This window comes from Manis pentadactyla, chromosome 9 (assembly GCF_030020395.1).
Source record: "Manis pentadactyla isolate mManPen7 chromosome 9, mManPen7.hap1, whole genome shotgun sequence".
NCBI classification, from domain to species: Eukaryota; Metazoa; Chordata; class Mammalia; order Pholidota; family Manidae; genus Manis; species Manis pentadactyla.
The window spans coordinates 118,146,016-118,166,097 of record NC_080027.1 but is presented as its reverse complement, the minus strand read 5'-3'; the positions used below and the strand labels follow the sequence as shown (position 1 = coordinate 118,166,097).

The 20,082-nt window shown below is 42.9% G+C and overlaps 1 protein-coding gene across 8 annotated transcripts in view; it reads left to right on the top strand.

Moving 5' to 3' along the window:
• The window catches only part of HHAT (hedgehog acyltransferase), a 281,084-nt gene that overhangs the window by 209,627 nt on the left and 51,375 nt on the right, over positions 1-20,082 (top strand). For all 8 annotated transcript variants that reach the window (XM_057508006.1, XM_057508004.1, XM_057508003.1 and 5 more), the window contains one exon: positions 7,435-7,636. In XM_057508006.1, the coding sequence (XP_057363989.1) occupies positions 7,435-7,636 (202 nt within the window). The remainder of the gene's footprint in view (positions 1-7,434; positions 7,637-20,082) is intronic.

The window sequence follows — 20,082 nt, the reverse complement described above, 5'->3', positions numbered from 1 at the left end:
TTAATTGAGGACATCACACAGTGCGACTCTCTTGTAGGTGGGACCCCCAAGGGTATGGACTTGGCTACCATTGTCAGACTGAATGATTCCTTAAGACAAAAAGTGTGGTTCTTTCCCTCAGCTGTGAATTTTTGTTTTTCACCTAAATGACCAACCAACTGGACTTCATGTGTAAGTTACTGTGTCGCTGTGGGAACATATAATCTACACCCGTTAAGGCCACGGGGCCTGCCTCTGTGGGGCCCTGGGCAGCATGGCTGTCTCTAAATCATGACACCATGATCCCAGATGGAGAATGAAGTGCATCAGCTGTCGGCTGGGCATTTATTTATTGCACTTGTCTTCAGAGCGCTTTCTTCCGGAGACCCTCCAACGTATTGTACCAGCACGGTAACTTATAAGTTGTACAAGTTCATTTTAGAGCAAACATTTTCCTAACAGTCGTGATAAATGAGTTAGAAGATTAGGACTGTCAGGGTGGCACTGACTAGGTTGTGGGTGAGAGGCAGAGATCTGAAGGCAGCCAACAGGAGGGAAAAACAGTACAGCTGCTAATGAGAGGAGCTATGCGTCCAGGACGGTCATGTTTTTGACCCTGGGATTGGGATCTGCTGATGGAACAAAGGCTGGGAAGGGCATGAGGAGCAGGAGAGGATGGGATCCCTGACGTCCGGGATCTCTGGCCTCAGGCCTCCCCCTCTGACTGTGGGACGGGAGTCACACATGCCTACATCCTTCAAACATCCAGAGTTGCCCCCTTTCGCCTGGCTTTTCATACCCTCTCCCTTTCCTTCTGGCCTTGGGCAGCTTATAGATGCTTTTAGCATCCTCTTGGGAGGAAGGTGGAAAGACAGGCAGGCAGCCAGGAAATCTTGGTGGTTATTAAACTGAGGCTCCGAGGACCTTTTTATTAGCGATTAGACTCAGCTCCCCTGCACCAAAGAGTATAAACTCCTGCACTGTCTCCTTTGCCCAAACCTCCCAAGAATCTATTTCACATGGTGTTTTTTTATAACCCCAAATAAATGTGGGCCCAGGAGCCCTGGGGGCTGCAGAGGCTTCCATGTGCTCTCAAGGAAAAGGAGACTAGAGATGCCATGGAGGAAAACAGTGCGTACCCCTCTCTGTGGTCACCACCCTCTGGGCCTTCCTGTCCGCATTTGTGACTAGAAGGATGGCATCTTAGAGAGATGTTTGCTTGTTCTTTCACTCTGTGGTTTGAAGATGGTAATCCTGGAAAGACCCCTATGTCACCAAGACTCTGAGCTTCTGCAGCATTGCCAGGCTGCTCTAACCGGTCGAGGAGAAAGCCCGCAGGAACACCTTCTTTACGCCTGGCCCACACAGCTGTTAGGCACCATCCCAAGGAAAGGACTTGGTTCAGGGCCTTTTCTACTGGTAGATAAGAGGGAGCCTGGAAGGGTGGAAAGGGGGCAGTGATCTGAAGGTTGAATTGTTGGTAATGGACCAAATTGCTTTACCTGACTCACCCACATAGCTCTGCAGGCCCCTTGCAGCCAGTGTCAGGTGTTTGGAGAATAGTGCTGGGTAAAGTGTAAGCAGCAGGCCTGCCGTGGGCGGGTGTGGAATCCATAGCTTAGACCCCCAAGCACTAAGCAACCTGGTTCTGATGGGGGCATATTTAAAGCTAATGGTAAGAGCATCCCTGGGCAAGCAGGCCAGAGGTCTTGTTTCCTTCGAATGCTTATGAAAGATACTGGAATGCCAATCATGATAATGGCGTCTTGTTTTTTCCTGAATGCGAGCATGCTGCTGGCTGGCTGGCCCATCATTAGTAAGTATGTATCCTCCCACTTATACGGAGTGTTAAAATCTCTAAACCCTATGCACATATATTGTCTCATCTTATCTTCACAGCAACTCATACACAAAGGTTTTAGTGTTCTCCGTATACTTTCCTGCTGTGGCCATGTGGACTGTGAGGGCAGCTGGGCTGAGCCATTCATATTCGTTCAGCTTCCTCTGCTGTGACAAAGAGAGAGACTTTGAGGTGCTGGAGTCTGGGTTTGGGGATACGAAGGTAGAGTCGAAACTTTCCCTAGGATGGAAGTTACAGGCTTGAGTTCATAGCACAGTTCTGCAACCCACTGAACTGCTGGCTTCATGGAATGAAAGATTAATTTTAAAAAAATGTTAGCATCTAGTTACATGAACCCAGAAATTTAAATGTAGACTAAATATAGCATGAGTTTAATGTCTATTTTATAAATTCTGCAATGTCCTGTTGCCAAATAGGACATAGCATTTTGAGTAGCTATTTTTTCTAGAGTTGCATATGGAACTTTCAGCCAGCATCTCTTGGTAAAAGAGCTGAGAATTAGCCCAGCTCAACACATGCCCTCTGCTTTGAAAGTGGACCTCTCTATCAAGTCTATGGTTGTCCATTTAACCAACTGCTGGTTTTCACTTATGAAAATCCCATTATGATCTGTACTGGACAGAAAGATATTACAAGTATATTCTTTCCTGTGTGCCTCTTCCTTTAAAGCTTGTTATATGTAGATCTATAGCTTCCTTTGTGAGAACTGCTCACCAGGCCTTTGTCCACAACCTTGAGGATGGGGATTTAACTGGTGGGGCATCACTGGGCTGTGAGAAAGAGAACTCAGCTGTGGACCAAGGCCAGAGCCGGAGCCAGGGTCGGTTCAGGGGGGCCACTGCCCGTGGCGGCTGTGTTCAGGAGCTCTAAGCGGGACATCATCTCCGAGCCCAGGTGAAACCAGGGTGTGATCACCTTGTCACCGAAGTAATGTAATTGGAAGTCTCGCCCTTCTCAGCTACGTAAGGCTCTAATCTTTAAAAGACCAGTACTTGCCATTCTTGAAATCTGTTGAGGCTGGGAGAGCTCTTGAGTTTTGGGGCCACGTGATTTTGACTTTAGTAGGAGAAGTGTGGTTACAAAGTGTGGAGAGACTTCAGGGTCTTTTAGATGTCTGTATTCTTTGGGAATGAGGGTCTTCTGAAGTCTCTCCCTGTAACTAGGGCAGACCGAACCTTGTAATCCTGCCTCATTTACTAATTGCTCATAATAGGCCTGTGACAGTGCAACAATTTCTCACAAGTGTAAAAGACATTAGAGGTTATGAAAAGTAAATAAAAATTATGTTATTAGCTGTATAAATGCTGGTGGCCAGTAACTATATATGCAGTCACACACACACACACACACACACACACACACACACACACACACACACACAAACACACACACAATCACCTATCTAGTATTCCCTTAAAGAATTTTACCACTTACTTGAAATGACAACCATGGTAGAAAAAACATATTTTGATGAATAACTGTTCAATCCGTGGTACAAGTAGTAGGCTCTTTGGGTTAAATACAGAGTAGAAATATTCAAGAGAGACTTCCTGGATGAGGTAGAAAGTCAACTGGATTTTGTACACTGAATAGGAATTGGAAAATCAGAGATGTCAGAGGATGTGAAAATGCTAAGACCTAAGGCATGGAGGTATAAAAGCCCCATTTGTTCCGGATTTCAGGGTTTGTCAAATCAGGGATACAAGGGTAGCAGGAAGAGGTAGCACTGGATAGGATGTCATTCTCTGCCTGCCCCAGTCCTGTCTAGTGATAGTTAATTGAAGACTGTGACATTCCAAGCCCACCTGACTCAGTCCATGGGACAGTAAAAATCAAGTCCTCTTTCCGTGAGAGGGTCTGGAATTAGTGTTTGGCAAAGGGTTTGAAGGTCATGTGGCAAGCCAGGGAGCTACTGTGTAGATCCTGGAAAACGGGAGTGTTATGGGCTCAGATTAATGTATTCACCATATGGATTCTCACTACCCTGTCCCCAGCTGGAAGACATATTCTTGAGTTGTTTTCTGCAGTGGAGAGAAGGGAAATAGAGATTTTCTTCCCCCTTCGCATACCCCTATTTAGCAACAACTCCTGATCATCAACTTCCTATGCCCCACTTCCTACGTAGTCAGACATCTGCAGGATGCCAGCCAAGACAGGAGAGCAGGTGTCATCTCTGCTTGTGGGGCAGAAGGGAACTAGTTAGTCTGTTTGTTCAAAAAATTAACTTACACCTCCGATTTTCTGGTACAGAGCTCCTTGGCCCAAACTCCTTCGTAAATAACGAGTATCTCTCTGCCGAGCAAGATTCTGTTCTGCACAGGACATTTCTTCAGTTAATAAAATAGTAGTGGATGCTTCTGTAGAGACTGCTTTGATGATTTGGTCAAATAAGAGGAACATATCACCGAGAAATGCCCCCAGTGTGATCAACAGCATAAAAGATCACAGGCCTGGGAGTTCTGAAACCAGAGCATTCAGATTTCACCTCACCTGTGTAAAATAGGCCTAGTCATTAGTTCCTTGCAAAGTTGATTTAATGATTAGAAATCATTAAATACTGGCTCATGGACATTTAGCAAAGGGTAGATATCATTAACACCATGTACATTTCATATAGGTTCCCCCTGCTGAGCAGCGGGTTTCTTGTGTTGCACTGATGCCATGAGATGGTTATAAATTAAGAAGGTGGCTGCAGACAGATGCTAACTTCCTTCAGCAGCGTTCTCTGCAAGCAGTGCCTACACAAAGCCCGCTCAGCAGGGTCAGGCCTTGTGCAAACCCAAGCTCACACAGTCAGTGACAAGAAATCTTATTTTTGCTTTGCTGAGAAGGTGGTGCTAAATGCCTTCCTCCATTGGGAAATCAGTTTCACTGAGCCGTAGATCTCAGTCATTGGGGTCATACTACTACTTTTCTAAAAGAGGCATGTTTTTGTTTTTATTAATCATGGATCTGACCCAAGACTGGAGGAATCTGTGAAAGAAAATAACCAGCTCATTCTCCTTCTTGCCTTACCTATTATCTTCTAGAAATTAAAAGTGAAGTAGGGGTTTTTACCTTTCAGTATGGAAGCCATTTCCTCCTCTAATTTAAAACCAGCAGCTTCATGTCCTTGGAGACCTGCCATATATGAATTTCTGGCATAAAAGGAATTCTCAAAGATTTGTGTCAGCTGTCATTTAGAGGGCAAAGCAACAAAGCCATATTGCCAAGAGATGCCTCAAATAGCCAAGCATGTAATTATGGGGCTAGATACGTCCTGTCACAAGCCTGAAAACATGTCCGTTTTGGAGTTGAATCTGGTATTAAGGACCATTGGTGTGGATGCTGAGAGGTTTTTGTTGTCACACCGGGTTCTAACATACAGTGCCGCACACTTTCATGTAGTGAGATACGATAAAAATCTCAGCATGAAACAGTTATGTTGGGTGAAAAGAGTATTAGTCTTGGTAGTGGTACTCATTTGCTTTTTAAAACAATTGTCTACAAAGTTTCTGTAAACAGCAGTTATCCTTCATACTTTTGAAATTTGGCCACCCCATTTTTTTTTTTTACTTGCAAGCTTCTTACACGCAACACTGATTGTATGAAGTGAAGTGCATCCTCATGGAGCACTGTGACGGGCAGCAGTTACCTCCGTGCAGGTAGGAGGCCGCAGAGAATTGTGGCCTGTTTTTTGCTTTTGCTGTCTTGTTCTACACCAGTTACCAGTCAGCCTCTAGGGGGCAGCAGAACACCGACTAAAACCACCGAGTCCGGGGCTGCCAGGCTTCTCTGCTTTAATATATTGCCCAGCCCTTCCAGGACCATGAAGCAACACCCACCCTTCTCCCTTTTGCCTAACAAAACTCATCCTCTAGGCCTTGCCAGAGTGGGGTCCTTTGCCCTTAAGCCTCCCGTACCCCACTTGCCTCCACTCATCCCCTTTTCTCCTGTACCCCCTTCAACCTTCCTGGTCTGCCTTGTACCACATCACGTAGCTTAATGACGGGACTTGTTTGCCATTGTTTAACAACCAGCTATACCTGTCCTTTGGGCAGGAACAATGTTTTATGTCTCTGTGTTTCTCATAATGCCAGGACTTCCCTGGAGGCCTAAATAAATGCTCAACAGCAGATGGAGGGTCTCTTGATCTGTAGCGAGTGCTTGATGCACATTTGCTGACCTGATGGTCAAGATGGTCTTGCTTTTGTGCAAGAGAAAATATTGTCTCTGCTTTATGTATTTCTGAAATAGTTCCGTTCTCCTGTGCTCTTTCTGGTTTGTTTCAGACTCAGGTGTAAGATAGAGGACTTTCAAAATGAACCCAGAGGATAATGGATAACATTAGCGTTGGTGTCATGGATGTGGGTTTGCACCTGGACCCTTCCTCTTCCCAGCAGTTGCCTTGGTCAGGTTAACTTCTCAGCCTCAGTTTTGTCACCCATAAAATGGGGCTATCGAAGCTGATCATATAGCTTATCATCTAAAGTGGAGCACATCTGAGAGTGAAGGAGGACAGTTCAAAATGCATACATAGTCTTTTGAAATATTTATCGACCAAAGAGTGGTTTTATTTTTATTCTTTTGGCTTGCCTATATATAATCGCTCTGTTAGAAAATGATTTTCAAAATGACATTTCTTAGAAAACATTAAAATAATATATAGGCAGGACAGATTGTAAACTCGTTGGCACATGGAACAATAGGTGTGAATTGTATGGTGCTTCTAAGCGACAGGCCAGGTAATGCATGTAAGGTGTCCAGTGCTGTGCCTGGAACACACTGTGTATTCAGTTTTCTTTTCCCTCCTGGAAGAAGGCTGGACAAAGAAGCAGTGATGAGCAATAAACAAAGGCCTATGGCTTTTTAAAAAGGCTGCTGCAAGGAGAGTATGCCCCCAACTCTCTTGACTCTAACAACCCAAGGTATCATTTTTGTCCAACTCTAGCAGGAAAATACCGATTAAAGAACATAGTCTTGCTTATATGTAGTCAGACAGCTGTCTTAGCAATGGAGAACAAACCCAGGGGATGGCTGTGCATTCTGGATTATAATATGTCTGACCTGGGAGCACAAAGCTCTTCTCTTCACTTGTGAATTCAACTCCTGCTTCTGGGCAACTTGCCTGAAAAGCTGGGGGATCTGGCCGTGGCACCCCTCCTCTGCACCCAGCTCCCACCATTTAGGGGCCTGATTTAAGCAATTGTGCTTAAATACTGGATTCACCATAAACTTAATTTTTGAGCTATAAAATACATACCTGCTTGAAGGTTGGAGCCAGAAGCTTAACTGCCGCACTGTGACTGGGCTTCCAGGGTTGGGTGCATCCCTTTTAGAAACTCTAAATTCATTACTCCTCAGCCTGCCTCTAGTAATGAGAGCTTTTTAGACTGTGTGTTCATTTAACCTAAAGCTGTGCAGATCTGAGGCTTGTGCTTTTGCTGGCCCCTTGTGTGATGGAGAATTCAAGGAGGGCTCTGTGGCCTCCTGGAAGTAGAAAAGGAGCTGCACCGCATGATTAGCAGCTTGGGACAGGAGAATCAAGCCCAGGAGCAGGTAGTGTGGCGGGGACAGCCCTCTGCGTGGCCCCTAACAGCCTCTTCTTTCCCTAGGTATGTGTATATTCCAGCGGGCGGGTCCCAGAATGGCCTGCTGGGGACGCTGTTCTCCACTGCAATGACGTTTGCATTTGTGAGCTTCTGGCATGGCGGGTATGACTACATCTGGTCCTGGGCAGCACTCAACTGGCTGGGAGTCACCGTGGAGAACGGAGTCCGGAGGCTTGTGGAGACCCCGTGCGTCCAACACAACTTGGTGAGCTGGGTCCTTGTTCCTGCAGTAGGGGACGTCTGAGCTGGGTGGACTAGGTTTGGGAGGGAAGACCCTTCATCACATTCACCCCATCAAGATCCATTCCCACTAGATTGGTTCAAAGCCCATGTGCTCAGAGGTAGGATGGCTTAAAAGGAGGCTTCTGTAGCTATTTTAAAAAAATACATGTTTAACTATATGAATAATAAAAAACCAATAATATACAATGAAAGTTATGACTGTACAACACAAAATAAAGCCATAAAAGCTGGTATCATAAAGTTTTCAGCCTCATTCTCAAATCTGAGCAGTCTTCCCCAAAGCTGGAAACCCAGCCAGCACCTGTGAAGGCCAGAGAATTCTTTCAGCCCAGGCTGAAGCCCAATAACACATTTCCATGTTCCTTCATGAAGGGTCTAAAAACACTGACCTCAAACTTGGTGTTAAGCAGTGCTCTGTAGATTTTGAGCTATGGCTTATCTTATTAATAAATTTTAAAAATCTAAAATGTTAAAGGAGTAACCCAAGAGGTGCTATGTGGCCCGTGGCTTGTTAATTTTGGTCAAAGTGAAGGAAGTCAGTGAAAACACTTACAGGATGAAGCACTTGAATGTCAGCTCTACCCCATCACAGCTCATTCTGGGAGCCTCATGTGTTTATCCTGTTCAAGCTTTCATCTACAATTCAGACACTTAGGCGTGTAGTAAATTCTGAAAATGCAATTTTTGGGATTATATATGTCTTGTATATTGCAAATATGGTGTTTAGGTTGCATATTTATTGGGTAAGGACATAGTTTAGAAAACCTGTCTTATCACCTGTCTTTCATCCTGCCAGCCTGGGAGCTGGTTATGGCTGTCTGACCTTGAGTACAAGGTCAGGATTCCATCACTACCTAACGTTGCCCATGGTTAGCTCAGTGTCTGAGTTAGCATCAGTGAGTTCGTGCACAATTAATGCTTCCAAATTGGGAAGATTCTGTCGTTCTTCCTCCACTTGTCCACCCAAGGGCTCTTCTTCCATTACTCTGTTTCTTATAAACTTCAGCACAGATTTTGTGTTCCTTCAAAAAGAAGGCTGGCATTCCGAAGATACACAACCTTTTGAATAAAGCACTTGCCCACTTGGGTTACCCTCTTCCTTCCCATTTTTGAATCCGTTTCCCATGATTTTGTCAAAATCCAAATAAAGACAATGCCTCCTTGGCACCTGATTTCATCTAACGTTAGTTTCCCCAGTTGATCTGGTGGTGTTTTTGCAATGTGAGTGCAACTCCCGAAGCGCCTCCTACATGCCCTGCAGCATTCATTCTCCACCTGTTTTTGTAAGATAGCTGGAAAGATAACTGAATAACAAGGACTGGCATTCCTTTTGTCCCATGTCGTCTTCACTTTCAAACTCAAAGCTTTATCTGGGGCACAAAATACAGTAGGATTCTATTTCTCGGTGTTGATAGAAGGGCTACCGAGCCTGTCACCAAAGGACGAGACAGAGCTGAGTGCTGAGAATAGGAAGCCCTGCTTCCCTCTGATGTTCTAGGAAGGGCTGTCTGATGGGGTTTTCTGCAATAATGGAATGTCCATTGTGCTGTGCAATCCAGGAGTTACTGGCCACACTGAGCACTTGCAATGTGGCTAGTGTCACCAAGAAGCTAATTTTGAAATGTGTTTTTAAATGAATATTTTAATGAATTTGAGTCTAAGGAGCCCCATGTGGCTAGTGGCTCCCACTTTGAGCAGTGCAGTTCTAGAACATACCTGCTTTCTAGAAAAAAATGAAAAGAATGTGGAGTATTTGACTCTGCTCTAATTTAGACTGATTTTCATTAATGATGTGGTGTGCAAATGGCTACTGAGCCTGTCTTAAGGACCTCACAGGTATCTCAGACTTAGCATTGTGGTACCGAACTCATGCAGCCCAGGCCCCAGTAATCACAACTAACTGCTTTCCCTCCAGCATTCTCTATTTCCACAAAAGGCAGCACCATCCATCTAGTAACTCAAGGCCAAGAGCACCATGTTATCCATTGTGCCTCCCTCTCTCTCAGCTCTACCTGCACGCACGGTACATTCTGCCTTCTGGGGAGATCTTAATGTTTTTATACTGTTTCCATTTCCTCTGTGTCATCCTAATCCAACAGCTCTCATTTCTTGCCCAATCCACCAAGTAGCTTCTAACTAGTCTCCCTGCTTCCCTCTTGGTCTCTTCATTCCATTATCCTCACAGAGCTGAGAGATGCTTCCCAATAAACACTGAGCCGTATTGTTGTCCTCCTTAAAATCTGTACTGGCATCCCATTTTCTTGGGGCTAAGTGCACAATATTTAAGATGACCTATGAGTCCTTACCTGATCTTGCTACCCTTCCCCACCCTATCTGCCCTATCCCCCCTCCCACTCCGTTCTTCCTTCTGTTCATTTACATACCTGGACCCTCCACCTCAGCTCTCCTCCTTCCATCACCAAGGATGCTCTCTCTCTCCTTTCCCTCTACCCCCATCCATCCTTCAGATTTCAGCTTGAATGACACCTTGTTTAGGTGCCCTTCACTGAGCACCAGCCCCCAAGTCAATCAGGTCCTGATTTTAACTCACTTGGGGCACTTGTACATGGTCTCTTCTGTCGTACTTATCACAGTGGCAATGAAATATTTTTATACAATAACTCATTTAATCCTTATTTCTCTCACTGAACTGTGAGCCTCATGAGGTCAGAGATATATATGCTTAACACTTTTCACAATACCTGGCACCGAGTCAGCTTGCAGTAAATACTTGTTGAGTGAATGAACGATATTTTCTGGTTTTACTGAAGGGTGTGTGGGAGGAAAGAGGCTTATGCAGCAGCTAAAGAATAGAGATGGAATACTGGAAGAACTTACTGAGCCTGAGGCTTGTTGAGCATGACACAGGGAGATTATTTTATTTTGTAGCAGGATAAATCCTAATTGGTCTAGTGACAGCGAAATGCTATTTTAATGCTCAAAGCACAGAATATACATAGGAAAGAAATGAGCAGGGGGGAATTAGCCTCCCTGGTACCCTGCTGCTTCGTAGGGGGTGGGGGGGGGTCACTGGTTGTGACTCACGGAGGCACAGAGCTGCAGGAAGCTAACAAAAGGCACTTTCACGAAGCACCAGAGCCCGGGGTGGGGGGTCAGGGTGGGGGTGGGGGTACTAAGAGGAGTTACTGCTGAAGCACCATGCCTTCCCTCTGTACACGTCCATTTGAGTTTGCATTCAGCATTGCAATCTTTTAATAAGTGCACACATTTTGGGGCATCAGTAGAGTGACACTGCCCACCCATTCTCAGTCTGATGTCTTCTTGGAAGTCAGGCACCTTCAGGTGGCCTGTCACTTGTTCCTACCCAAGAGGAAACCTGTATCCTAAAACTGTTCACCCACTCCTACCCCTGATTTCTATTTTGTTGAATAATTTAAGTAAGTCCTTCTCCCCCAGCCCTTATCCCCTCTTCTTTGCCCCAGGAATGTCCTGCTGAGCTGGTTTATATCCTCTGTGAAGCAGCAGAATTTCTATTTATAGACTTAATTGAGAAAACGTGCCTCTGGTGACAATCACTGAGGGTCAGTCTAATGGATGTGGGAGGGATCTGAAGCTCCGGTGTGTCAGAAACAGCCCAAAGACACTGCTCTGTGGTGACGTCCGTTCAGCTTATCGGCTGTATTGATCAGTTTGATTTCGAAAAGATATAGGTACAGAAATCTCATGAGTTTGAGAGACCAGTCAGTTTAAAAGGATAATTGATTGCAAAATTGTTGACGTGATGCAGCCAATTCGGTGAAATCCTGACTCACCAGTTCTCACCAATTGGCAAGATGTACATGTCAGTTGGCCTGACTAGAAACCCTTCCCTCTAGAATTCAGTGATCACAGCCCCAAGTCACTCACTGAAGGAATATGAAGCAGAATAGTCTGAAAAGAGTAGCTTTATTTGACAGTGGTTCATGACCTTCTTGATCTTCTATTCTTCCACCACTTGGATTCATTTCAACAAATACAGATCAAATGCTTACTGTCAATAAGCCATTTTCTCCATACCAACCCTTCCTAGACTAAGCCCACTTAGGCAGAGTCAACCTGGGCCTTCATTTCTTAACTTGCTCATTTAGGAAAGAAAATTTTTCAGTGCCTATGTGGGAGACACAGTGCAGAGCCCTGGAGTGCTCGGAGTGGAACACATAATCCCTCCCTCCTAATTCCTTTTCTGCACAGTGCTCCTATGCATGTAGTGGACTAGTGTATCAGTACCTAATGTTAGAGGCTCTTAGTAGCCAGTGTCCTCCCTGAATAAGGTATCTTTCCTGGCCTCCTATCAGGATGATCATCTTTGCAGTGGCTGCTTTAGATTAAAGATGCAATAAAACCATGGCATAAGAGCACCTCTCTATGAAGAACCAAGAGATCTATATAAAAAAATGAACTTGTCTTCATGAACATCCTAAAATACCAATTGGCCTAACCTTCCCAGGCATCGCTCAAGAGAAAGGTCCAGGCTAGAGATAGACATTTGGGCACATGTAGATGATATTTTGGTGCCATGCAAATGTTTAAAACTTTCTAGAGAGAGTAAGGAATGAGAAGAAAAGGTGGTGCCCAGTACTGAACCTGGGGAACACTGACAGTTAGACACTGGATGGAGGAGGAAGGGCTAGGAAGTGAGAGGAAAATGTTAGATGATTTCACAGAAAGCAAGAAAAAGAGGATATTTCATGGAGGGGAGTGGTCAATTAAGTGGTCAAGTAAAGCGAGGTTAGAGAATGGTTATGTCTCCATGTCAGAGTGCAAGCGGTGAGAGAAAAGAGCTCTGAGTTATCATCCCTGTTCCCCAGGAGTTAATGATCTAGTCAGAGGCAAGATGTGTGCAAACCATTTGAGGACCAGTGTAAGGCGTTCTCTGCAGAAAGACCACAATGAGTCATAGAAGCAGCTGATGATCATGAGAGGTGGGGATCGGTGTGAGCCAAGCTTTTGGGAATGGTTTATTTAAAGAACTGGTGCTTCTTTAGCATCCTCTCTGAAGTATGGACAGTGGGATTTGGATAGGTCAGTAGAGAGGAGGCAGGCATTCCAGGCCAGGAGATGAGCACACACACACAGCCTGAAGTCAGGAAGGGGGGCACCACATTCAGGTGCAGAGGATCATGCCATAGACCAGAAGGGGCTGTCACTTGGGAAATGGAGGAAAGGAGGTTAGAGGGGCCAAATGGTCCCCCATATAAAGTGATTTGAATGCCAAGCTTAGAAATACAAAAATGCAAACCACTTAACCAAACAGAAGAGCATTAAATTAACGTATTAATCCCACACATCAAATTAGCCCGTTATGCCAGCTTGTTAGCACTCACCCGAGCCTCTCAGTCTGGAAAAAGCAATGCATGTTGTTATGAACAGTGTGTTCCTTGGTGGATGACGACCCATTGGCGGCCCCCTCTACTGTGCCTCTGCCCCAAAGGATCATTAACGATGCAGGAAGCACACTGCGCAATTCACTGAGTATACATTTTCTTCTCTGTGGGACTCCGAACCGGAGCCTTAACCGCTCTGGTCTGAGACGTAGGATTCTGCAAATAATTCCACCTTTTAGTTCAAATATGTTTAGTATGGCAAAAGCCTTTTCAAAGGTTCTTTTTAACTTTCCATTACTGAGTCTGCTATCTGACAGGGAGGAGGCTGTGAAATAGAGTCGGTTTTCTGTTGTTCATGGACTGATGAGCCCAGGGTCTGGCCAGCTCTTGGGCTTCTGCTGTCCTCCCTGTCCCTCTCATTCTAGGCTTGAGCAAGGCAGGGCTCACTCTGTGGTCACTGCTGCCGCCGTGGTACTTTCTGTTCTTCCTGCTGAGTGCACGGCACAGTCTCCCGCCCTAGGGAACTGTAACCTCAGGACAGAATTTGAAGCCAAAGGTGGGACCCATGGTTTGAATGCCAATGGTTGAACCTGGCTTTTCCAGGTGGCTTGTGGGATTAGCTCCTGTACCTGAGAGTCCCTGATCCCTGCTTCCAGATAGACCGTGGTTACTCTAATCGCAGTCTGGTGCCTGGGAGCTTTCTCTAGATGAACTTAGGAAAAAAGCAGTATCTTATTATGTGAACCTGTGGATGTGTGTTTGCAAATCCAGGTCTCTGAGAACCCCTATTAGCCACTGGAGGTAGCAGAGCTTGAGTTTCCAGTGTTCCTGTTATCAGCAGAAGGATGAAATTAGCCCCTTCTTCTCAAAATAATATGCACATGTTTAGTGCAATAATTTTTACAATGTGTACTTATGTATTACATACAATGTATGTTCTATATATATGCTGTGACTGTGTGTAGCATATATATATATATATATATATATATATATATAGTGTATGTACATAAGTGTGTGTGTGTATTCATTTTTTAAACCTCTGAGAAGTCAGAGATATGCAGGACTTCCAAAATATCTCACATTCCTCCCAAGACCTAGAAATAAATGCTGCTTAAAAAAGCATTTTGAGCAGCTGCTGGCCTTGTTTGAAATGAGCTGGGCTGGTATCAGCGTACTTGTGATCACCAACATGTACGGAAGCACACCATCTAAAGCGGCTCTTGCTTTTTTCGTCTGGTGTCAAGCTTATAGTCCCTGGAGTAAGGGCTGGAATGGCCACGGTCTATCCCCTGAGGGGCGGCAGGGAAAGGGTGTAATATAAAAGGTACCGGACATCTATGGAGCTGACTATGAAGCTATTGAAAGTGATGATGCTGAAATAATTTCAGGAAAGATGAAAACGAAGAATAAAGAATAATAGACCTAATAAAAATGTGTTTTTATTTAAAAATACATGTAAACACAGAAAAGGGTATGGAAGGTTATACACCAAAATGTTACTGGTAGTTAACTCTTCACTGGTGGGATTATTAGTGATACTTATTTTTTTGGTTTTGATCATTTGTATTTCTAGCCTTTTCTGCAATGACTATGTATTGTTGTCTAATTAAAGCTTGTTGAGAGAAAAGAGAACAGGCTGGACTCACACTCAGGAGGCTTTGCTTAGCTGACCCTGGATGCTTGATTTGTGTCAGAAATGGAAGGTTGGAGCTGTCGACACTCCACAGGAGCAAAGTCACGTGAGGCTGTCATAGATGCTGTCCTTTGCCACAGAAGAAACTGTCCAGATCCTGCCCAGAGATCCTTCCCATTTGTTATTTTATTTAACCATCATGACATCCCTTCAGGGCAGGTGTTACTACCTGCAGTTTCACAGAGGAGGAAACTAGAGTCAGGGAAGGTGAGGACTTTGTCTAAGAACATACAGTTAGTTCAGTGAGGAAAGAAGTCCGATCCAGTCTTTCAGAGCGATTCCTTCAGAGCTGCTTTGATTTCAGACTAGAAGAGAAGTCTTCCTTGATCAACCCTACACACATAGGCTCCTCATTCACTTTGCATCTCCTTGCTGCCTGCACACATTTGGCATTAGATTAAATGACATCCCAGCCCTCAGTTACTGGTCAACTTACATTTTAATTGTGACTCCACTCATCCCGTCTGTAGAATGATTCTTCTGAAAAATCGGTCTCAATGAAGTGGGAATTTTTTTTTAAACACAAAAGCATTTTGACCACATATCTCATGGGATTTCAACAGTAGCTTTGCAGGTGTGACCATTATCCCTCTTGACAGTGTGAAAAACTGAAACTCAGAAAGTTTGAGAAATGTGTGTTTATGGTTCAAAAGTCAAATCTTACCACAAGGCTCCGTTCAGATAAATAAATAGGAGAACAGTGTCCCTGCCACCTGCTCTCCCACCCTTTTTTCCCATCAGCAACGATTTGGGAGTATCTTAGGTGTTTCTGATGTTCACTTCTGTCCTTCTAAAGCATATTTTAGTATTTCTTCATTTATGAATTATAAATATTAACTGCTTTCCACATGAAGTTGTAGCATCTTAAACCTACTGCCTACTTCTCCTCTGAATAGAATAATCTCTCTATTTTCAGTTACATCAGCCCTCAATGTTTACATTATTATCACTCCGTTAAGTGTGGATCTCTGCCAAACCAGTTAATATACTATAATTGAATTTCCTTTCTTAGTCAACTGCTTCCCCTCCCTCCAATTAAGAACTGTCTTGCCTTTCTTGTTTCTTTAGTAGGTTACTGTCACCCCCTTTTCCAGCCCTACCGATAACACTGAAAAATCCTTCAGAATAGTATTTCCTTGTGATCAGGGGTAATTTGGCCATCTGTCAGCTCTTTCGTTTCTCTGGAGAACCTCTCTTGAAGCCCTCCCGTCCTCCTTTCCCGTCTGGACCATTTCTCTTAGGTCTGCTGGACAGCTGTTTCCTTGACACTTCCGTTCTCCTCTCTCCTGTGTTGCATCTGATACCTTGGATCACAGATCCCCTTGTTTTTTCCCCTTCTTCTGACTTGGTGGAGTCCTTGACATCCTTTAGCAACCTCCTTCAAAAAGGACCATGAGTGATATATATTTTTTGAGATCTTGTGTTTCTAAAACTGTCTTTAATACAGCCTCACATTGGATTGATTATCTGAGCACTGATAAAAGTGATTCATCCTGAAAGTTTTGAACATACTGTCATCTAGTTTTTAGCTTTACTGTTGTGAAATACCATTTTGATTCTTGATTCCTTGTATGTAATGTTTTTCTCTCTAGAAGCTTAGTGCAAGTATCTTTGATATTCTGAAATGTCACTCTACCTGTTGTCTCTGAGTTTGGAGTCCCTCTGATGCAATTTATCCATTAAAAAAAGCCTTCACAAGGAGTAAAGAGAGAAATCCTGGGGCCTCTATGCTCATTATCCAGATTTTTAACGAACCTCCCTGTTTTTTTCCTCCGTGACGGTTGTTACCATCTGTATGCCTCTAATGTCTGGGCTTCTGGAAATCTGGTGTTTCAATGACTTTCTTCTCTTTGGCATCTGGTATTCAGATGTCTTAGCTCTAATTCCTCCATCTGCTTTCTATCTTATAAAAATGGGTTGATTTTATACACCTGCTATTAGCTTCTCTTCCATTCCTTGTCTGTGCGTTTATACTTTTTCAAATGCTTACTTTTATTTTAATGGGGTTTGTGAGATGGGAACAGAGATGTTTCATCCACTATGTTTAACTGGATGTCATTAGAAGCATTTACTGTGCTATCATTTGGTGAATCATTTTGGAATGTTCTGTCAGCTTTAGGTTTTTAAATATCAGGTTTGTTTAAAAAGCAGGCCTTGCCCTAGGCTATTGTTTTTGTGTTTGAACAGGATATGGCTGAAACCACAGCTGTCACATCCTAGGCTTATTTAACAGTCCCAAGGGACCTCAGTGCCGCCTAGAGACGGAGACCCCCAGTGCCATGAGCAGCCGTAACTTGGCTGTAATGGTCATTGGTCATCCAGATTCCATCTTCCCACCCATATGCCTCTTCTCTATACTCAGGGGAGGTGGCCAGGGTCTAAGGTCATTTAGTGGAAAGATTCCTAGATTTCCTTTTTTATTCTTTTACTCTTTTAAATTTATGAAGTTCATGACCACACACTCTTGAAAAAAAATTACAGATGAGACTGAAGCCCTCTTAGACACCCATCCCCCCAAACACACACATCTTGCTCACTTTTCTCCCATGAGAGATAGTCATTGTTACCAGACTGGATTATAGCTTCTACACCGTGTGTGTATGTGTATGTGGTTTAAGGAATGCATAAATATTCTAAAACTTGCAATTTTTCTTCTTCATGGTATGTTTTGAAGGTGTTTCTATATTAATGTGTGTGGATGTATATAATTGGAAATGGTAGGGATATATAATTTATTTAGGCAAGTTCTTCTCTTGTTGAAAATTTAGGTTGCTTCTAATTTTTTTATTTTGCAAATGCACCTGCAGTGAGGGTGCTTATTCATACCTCCTTGTGCATAGGTGTAAGTGTTCCTTTAGGGCAGATACCAAGAATAGAATAGAGCAGGAACTGGCAAACTATGGCACATGGGCCAAATCTGGTCTGCCACCTGTTTTTATATGGTCTATAACTAAGAATTTTTTGGGGGCCTTTTAAAATCACTTTATTAAATGGTCCATTCTTCCTCACTGATTTGAAAGATCACCTTTAATATACAGTAAATATCCAAATATATATGGGTTCATTTGGGACTCTCTATTCTGTTGCATTGATCTATTTGATTATTCCTATTTTAAATACTAGAGTTTTACAATATGTCTTCATTCCTCATAGGGAAAGTCCCATTCCCCTTTTGGTTCTTTTTCAGAATCACATTGACTATTTTTGCACATTAACTCTTCCATTAGAATCTTAGAATTGTTGAAGTTCTTTAAAACTCTCTACGGTATTTCTATCACAATGTTTTAGATTTGCATTGAATTGTAGCTTAATTTGGGTAGAGTTAACTTGTCTATGATGCTGAGTCTTCCCAGTCATGAATAGTTACTAATTCAAGTCTTCTTTCATGTCCTTACATAAATTTTTATCATTTCTTCCTAGAAGTCTTGCACACTTTTGCGTTATTGCTGTTACATAGGAGAGATATTGGTTTCTGTTTTCAGTCAATCATTTTGCAGCTATCTTAAGTCTTTTGTTAGCACTAATAATTTGTCAGTTGGTTCTTTGGATTTTTCTAGATAGGTGGCCATATCATCTACGAATAATGACAATTTGGTCCTTGCCAACAACTTTAACTCTTGTGCATCTAACTGTCTTATTGTATTGACATTGTATTGACTATGTTAAACATTGAGCTCTACAGTTTTGAATGACGGGAAAATGTCTTTTTCTTGAAGCTTAGTGGGAATACTTGCTCTGGGTTTTTGACATAACCCTCTTTATCAACTTTAAAAAGTGTCCTCTTTCTGTAGTCTGCTAGGTTTTTAATTATTTTTTAATCACAAAAAAGTGTGCAGTTTTATCTAATACTTCATGGCATCTATTGCATCGTCACAAGATTATTCTCCTTTAATTATGTAATCTTATGAATTACTTGGATTTCTAATGATTTTAATATTTAATCATACTTGAATTCCTGGAATACAAATTACTTAATTGAAAGTATTCTTTCAATAACTTGTATATTTGATTTGCAGCTGTTTAATTTAGAATTTTTAAAGTAATATGTAGGAGAAAGATTAGCTTCTGGTTTTCTTATGTTGGCTTTTTATGACTTTGATATCAGGGTCATGCTGGCATCATGAAATGAGTAGAAGCTTCCCATGGTTTTCTGCCCTCTGACATAGTGTCTGTGAGATGGGAATTATTGATTCCTTGACCATCTGGTAGAACTTGCTCGTTAAGATCAGCTGGGCAATTTTTCTTTGAGCATGGAGATTTGACCACTGTTTCAATTCTTCTATGGTTCTGATTTGTTTTTTAAGCTCTCTACTTTTTTTTTGTGGGAAGTTTAGATAATTTGTATTTTCTAGGTAATTTGTGTTTTTCAGCTAGGTTTCCAAATATATATTGCTATATAATTCTCAAAGATTTTAAAGTCTTCTTATATTATTTCCTCTTGGTTATTTTGCCTTGTTTTCTAAATTGGTCATACTTGCCAAAGTTTATCCATCTTATTGTTCTTTCAATAAAAGCTTTTGTTTTAAATGAATGCAATTTTAAAAAATTACTGGTGTGTTAATTTTTGCCATTTTTGTTGCTCCTGGTTTCTAATTTTATTGCATTGTTGGTGAGCATAGCCTTCCTGATAGCTTTTTAGAATGTACTTTTGTTCCCTTCCTGGCGTAGTACCTGCTCCGTTTGATCATGGTCCCACGTGTTTATGAAAATTGTGAGACAGGGACCATGGATGTAGTCAGAGTAGGTTGAGGGCCTCCGGAGGGGGCAGGGCAAGATATTTGCAGTCAGAGCAATGTAACTACATGCAAGGAAACCCCCCTGCTAAAACTCTATGTTAAACATTGAGCTCTAGAATCATTCTTCAGTGAAATCAGTTAATGTTCCCCAGATAAAGAAGAGTAGCACATGTTTTATTATGCTAACCATTTATAATCATGTGTAAGGTTCACTTTAGCATACTAAAAGGCCCAGGCCTATGTGCTGTTTTTCCTCCTTCAGATCTGATGAAGTGATTTTGCAAGCTGGGCAACTAATTTAGCAAGTAAGCCCATGCATAAACAACACAGTAAAAGTCAGGAAGGATTCCACGTTAAAGATAAGATTGCATTTTAATACCCAAGAAGTTAAGACGTTAGAAATTCTTAACTTACTCTTTAGCAAACAATACCTCAGCCCACCTTGGGGGGCTGAGCAGGTGGCCTTTGTTTCATATGCCCCCAGACCAAGATGCTGGTATCTCAGAAGTTGCTTGTGTTAAGTTAATTCTAAATATTCAGGGACCACTCAACAAGTCCACACCCCTAAGTTTTTTCATGTTCTCGAAAAATCCTCAGCTGCCTATAGAACCCCCTAGACAACGCACCAACGAGGGACTCTCTTGTCCCCTCC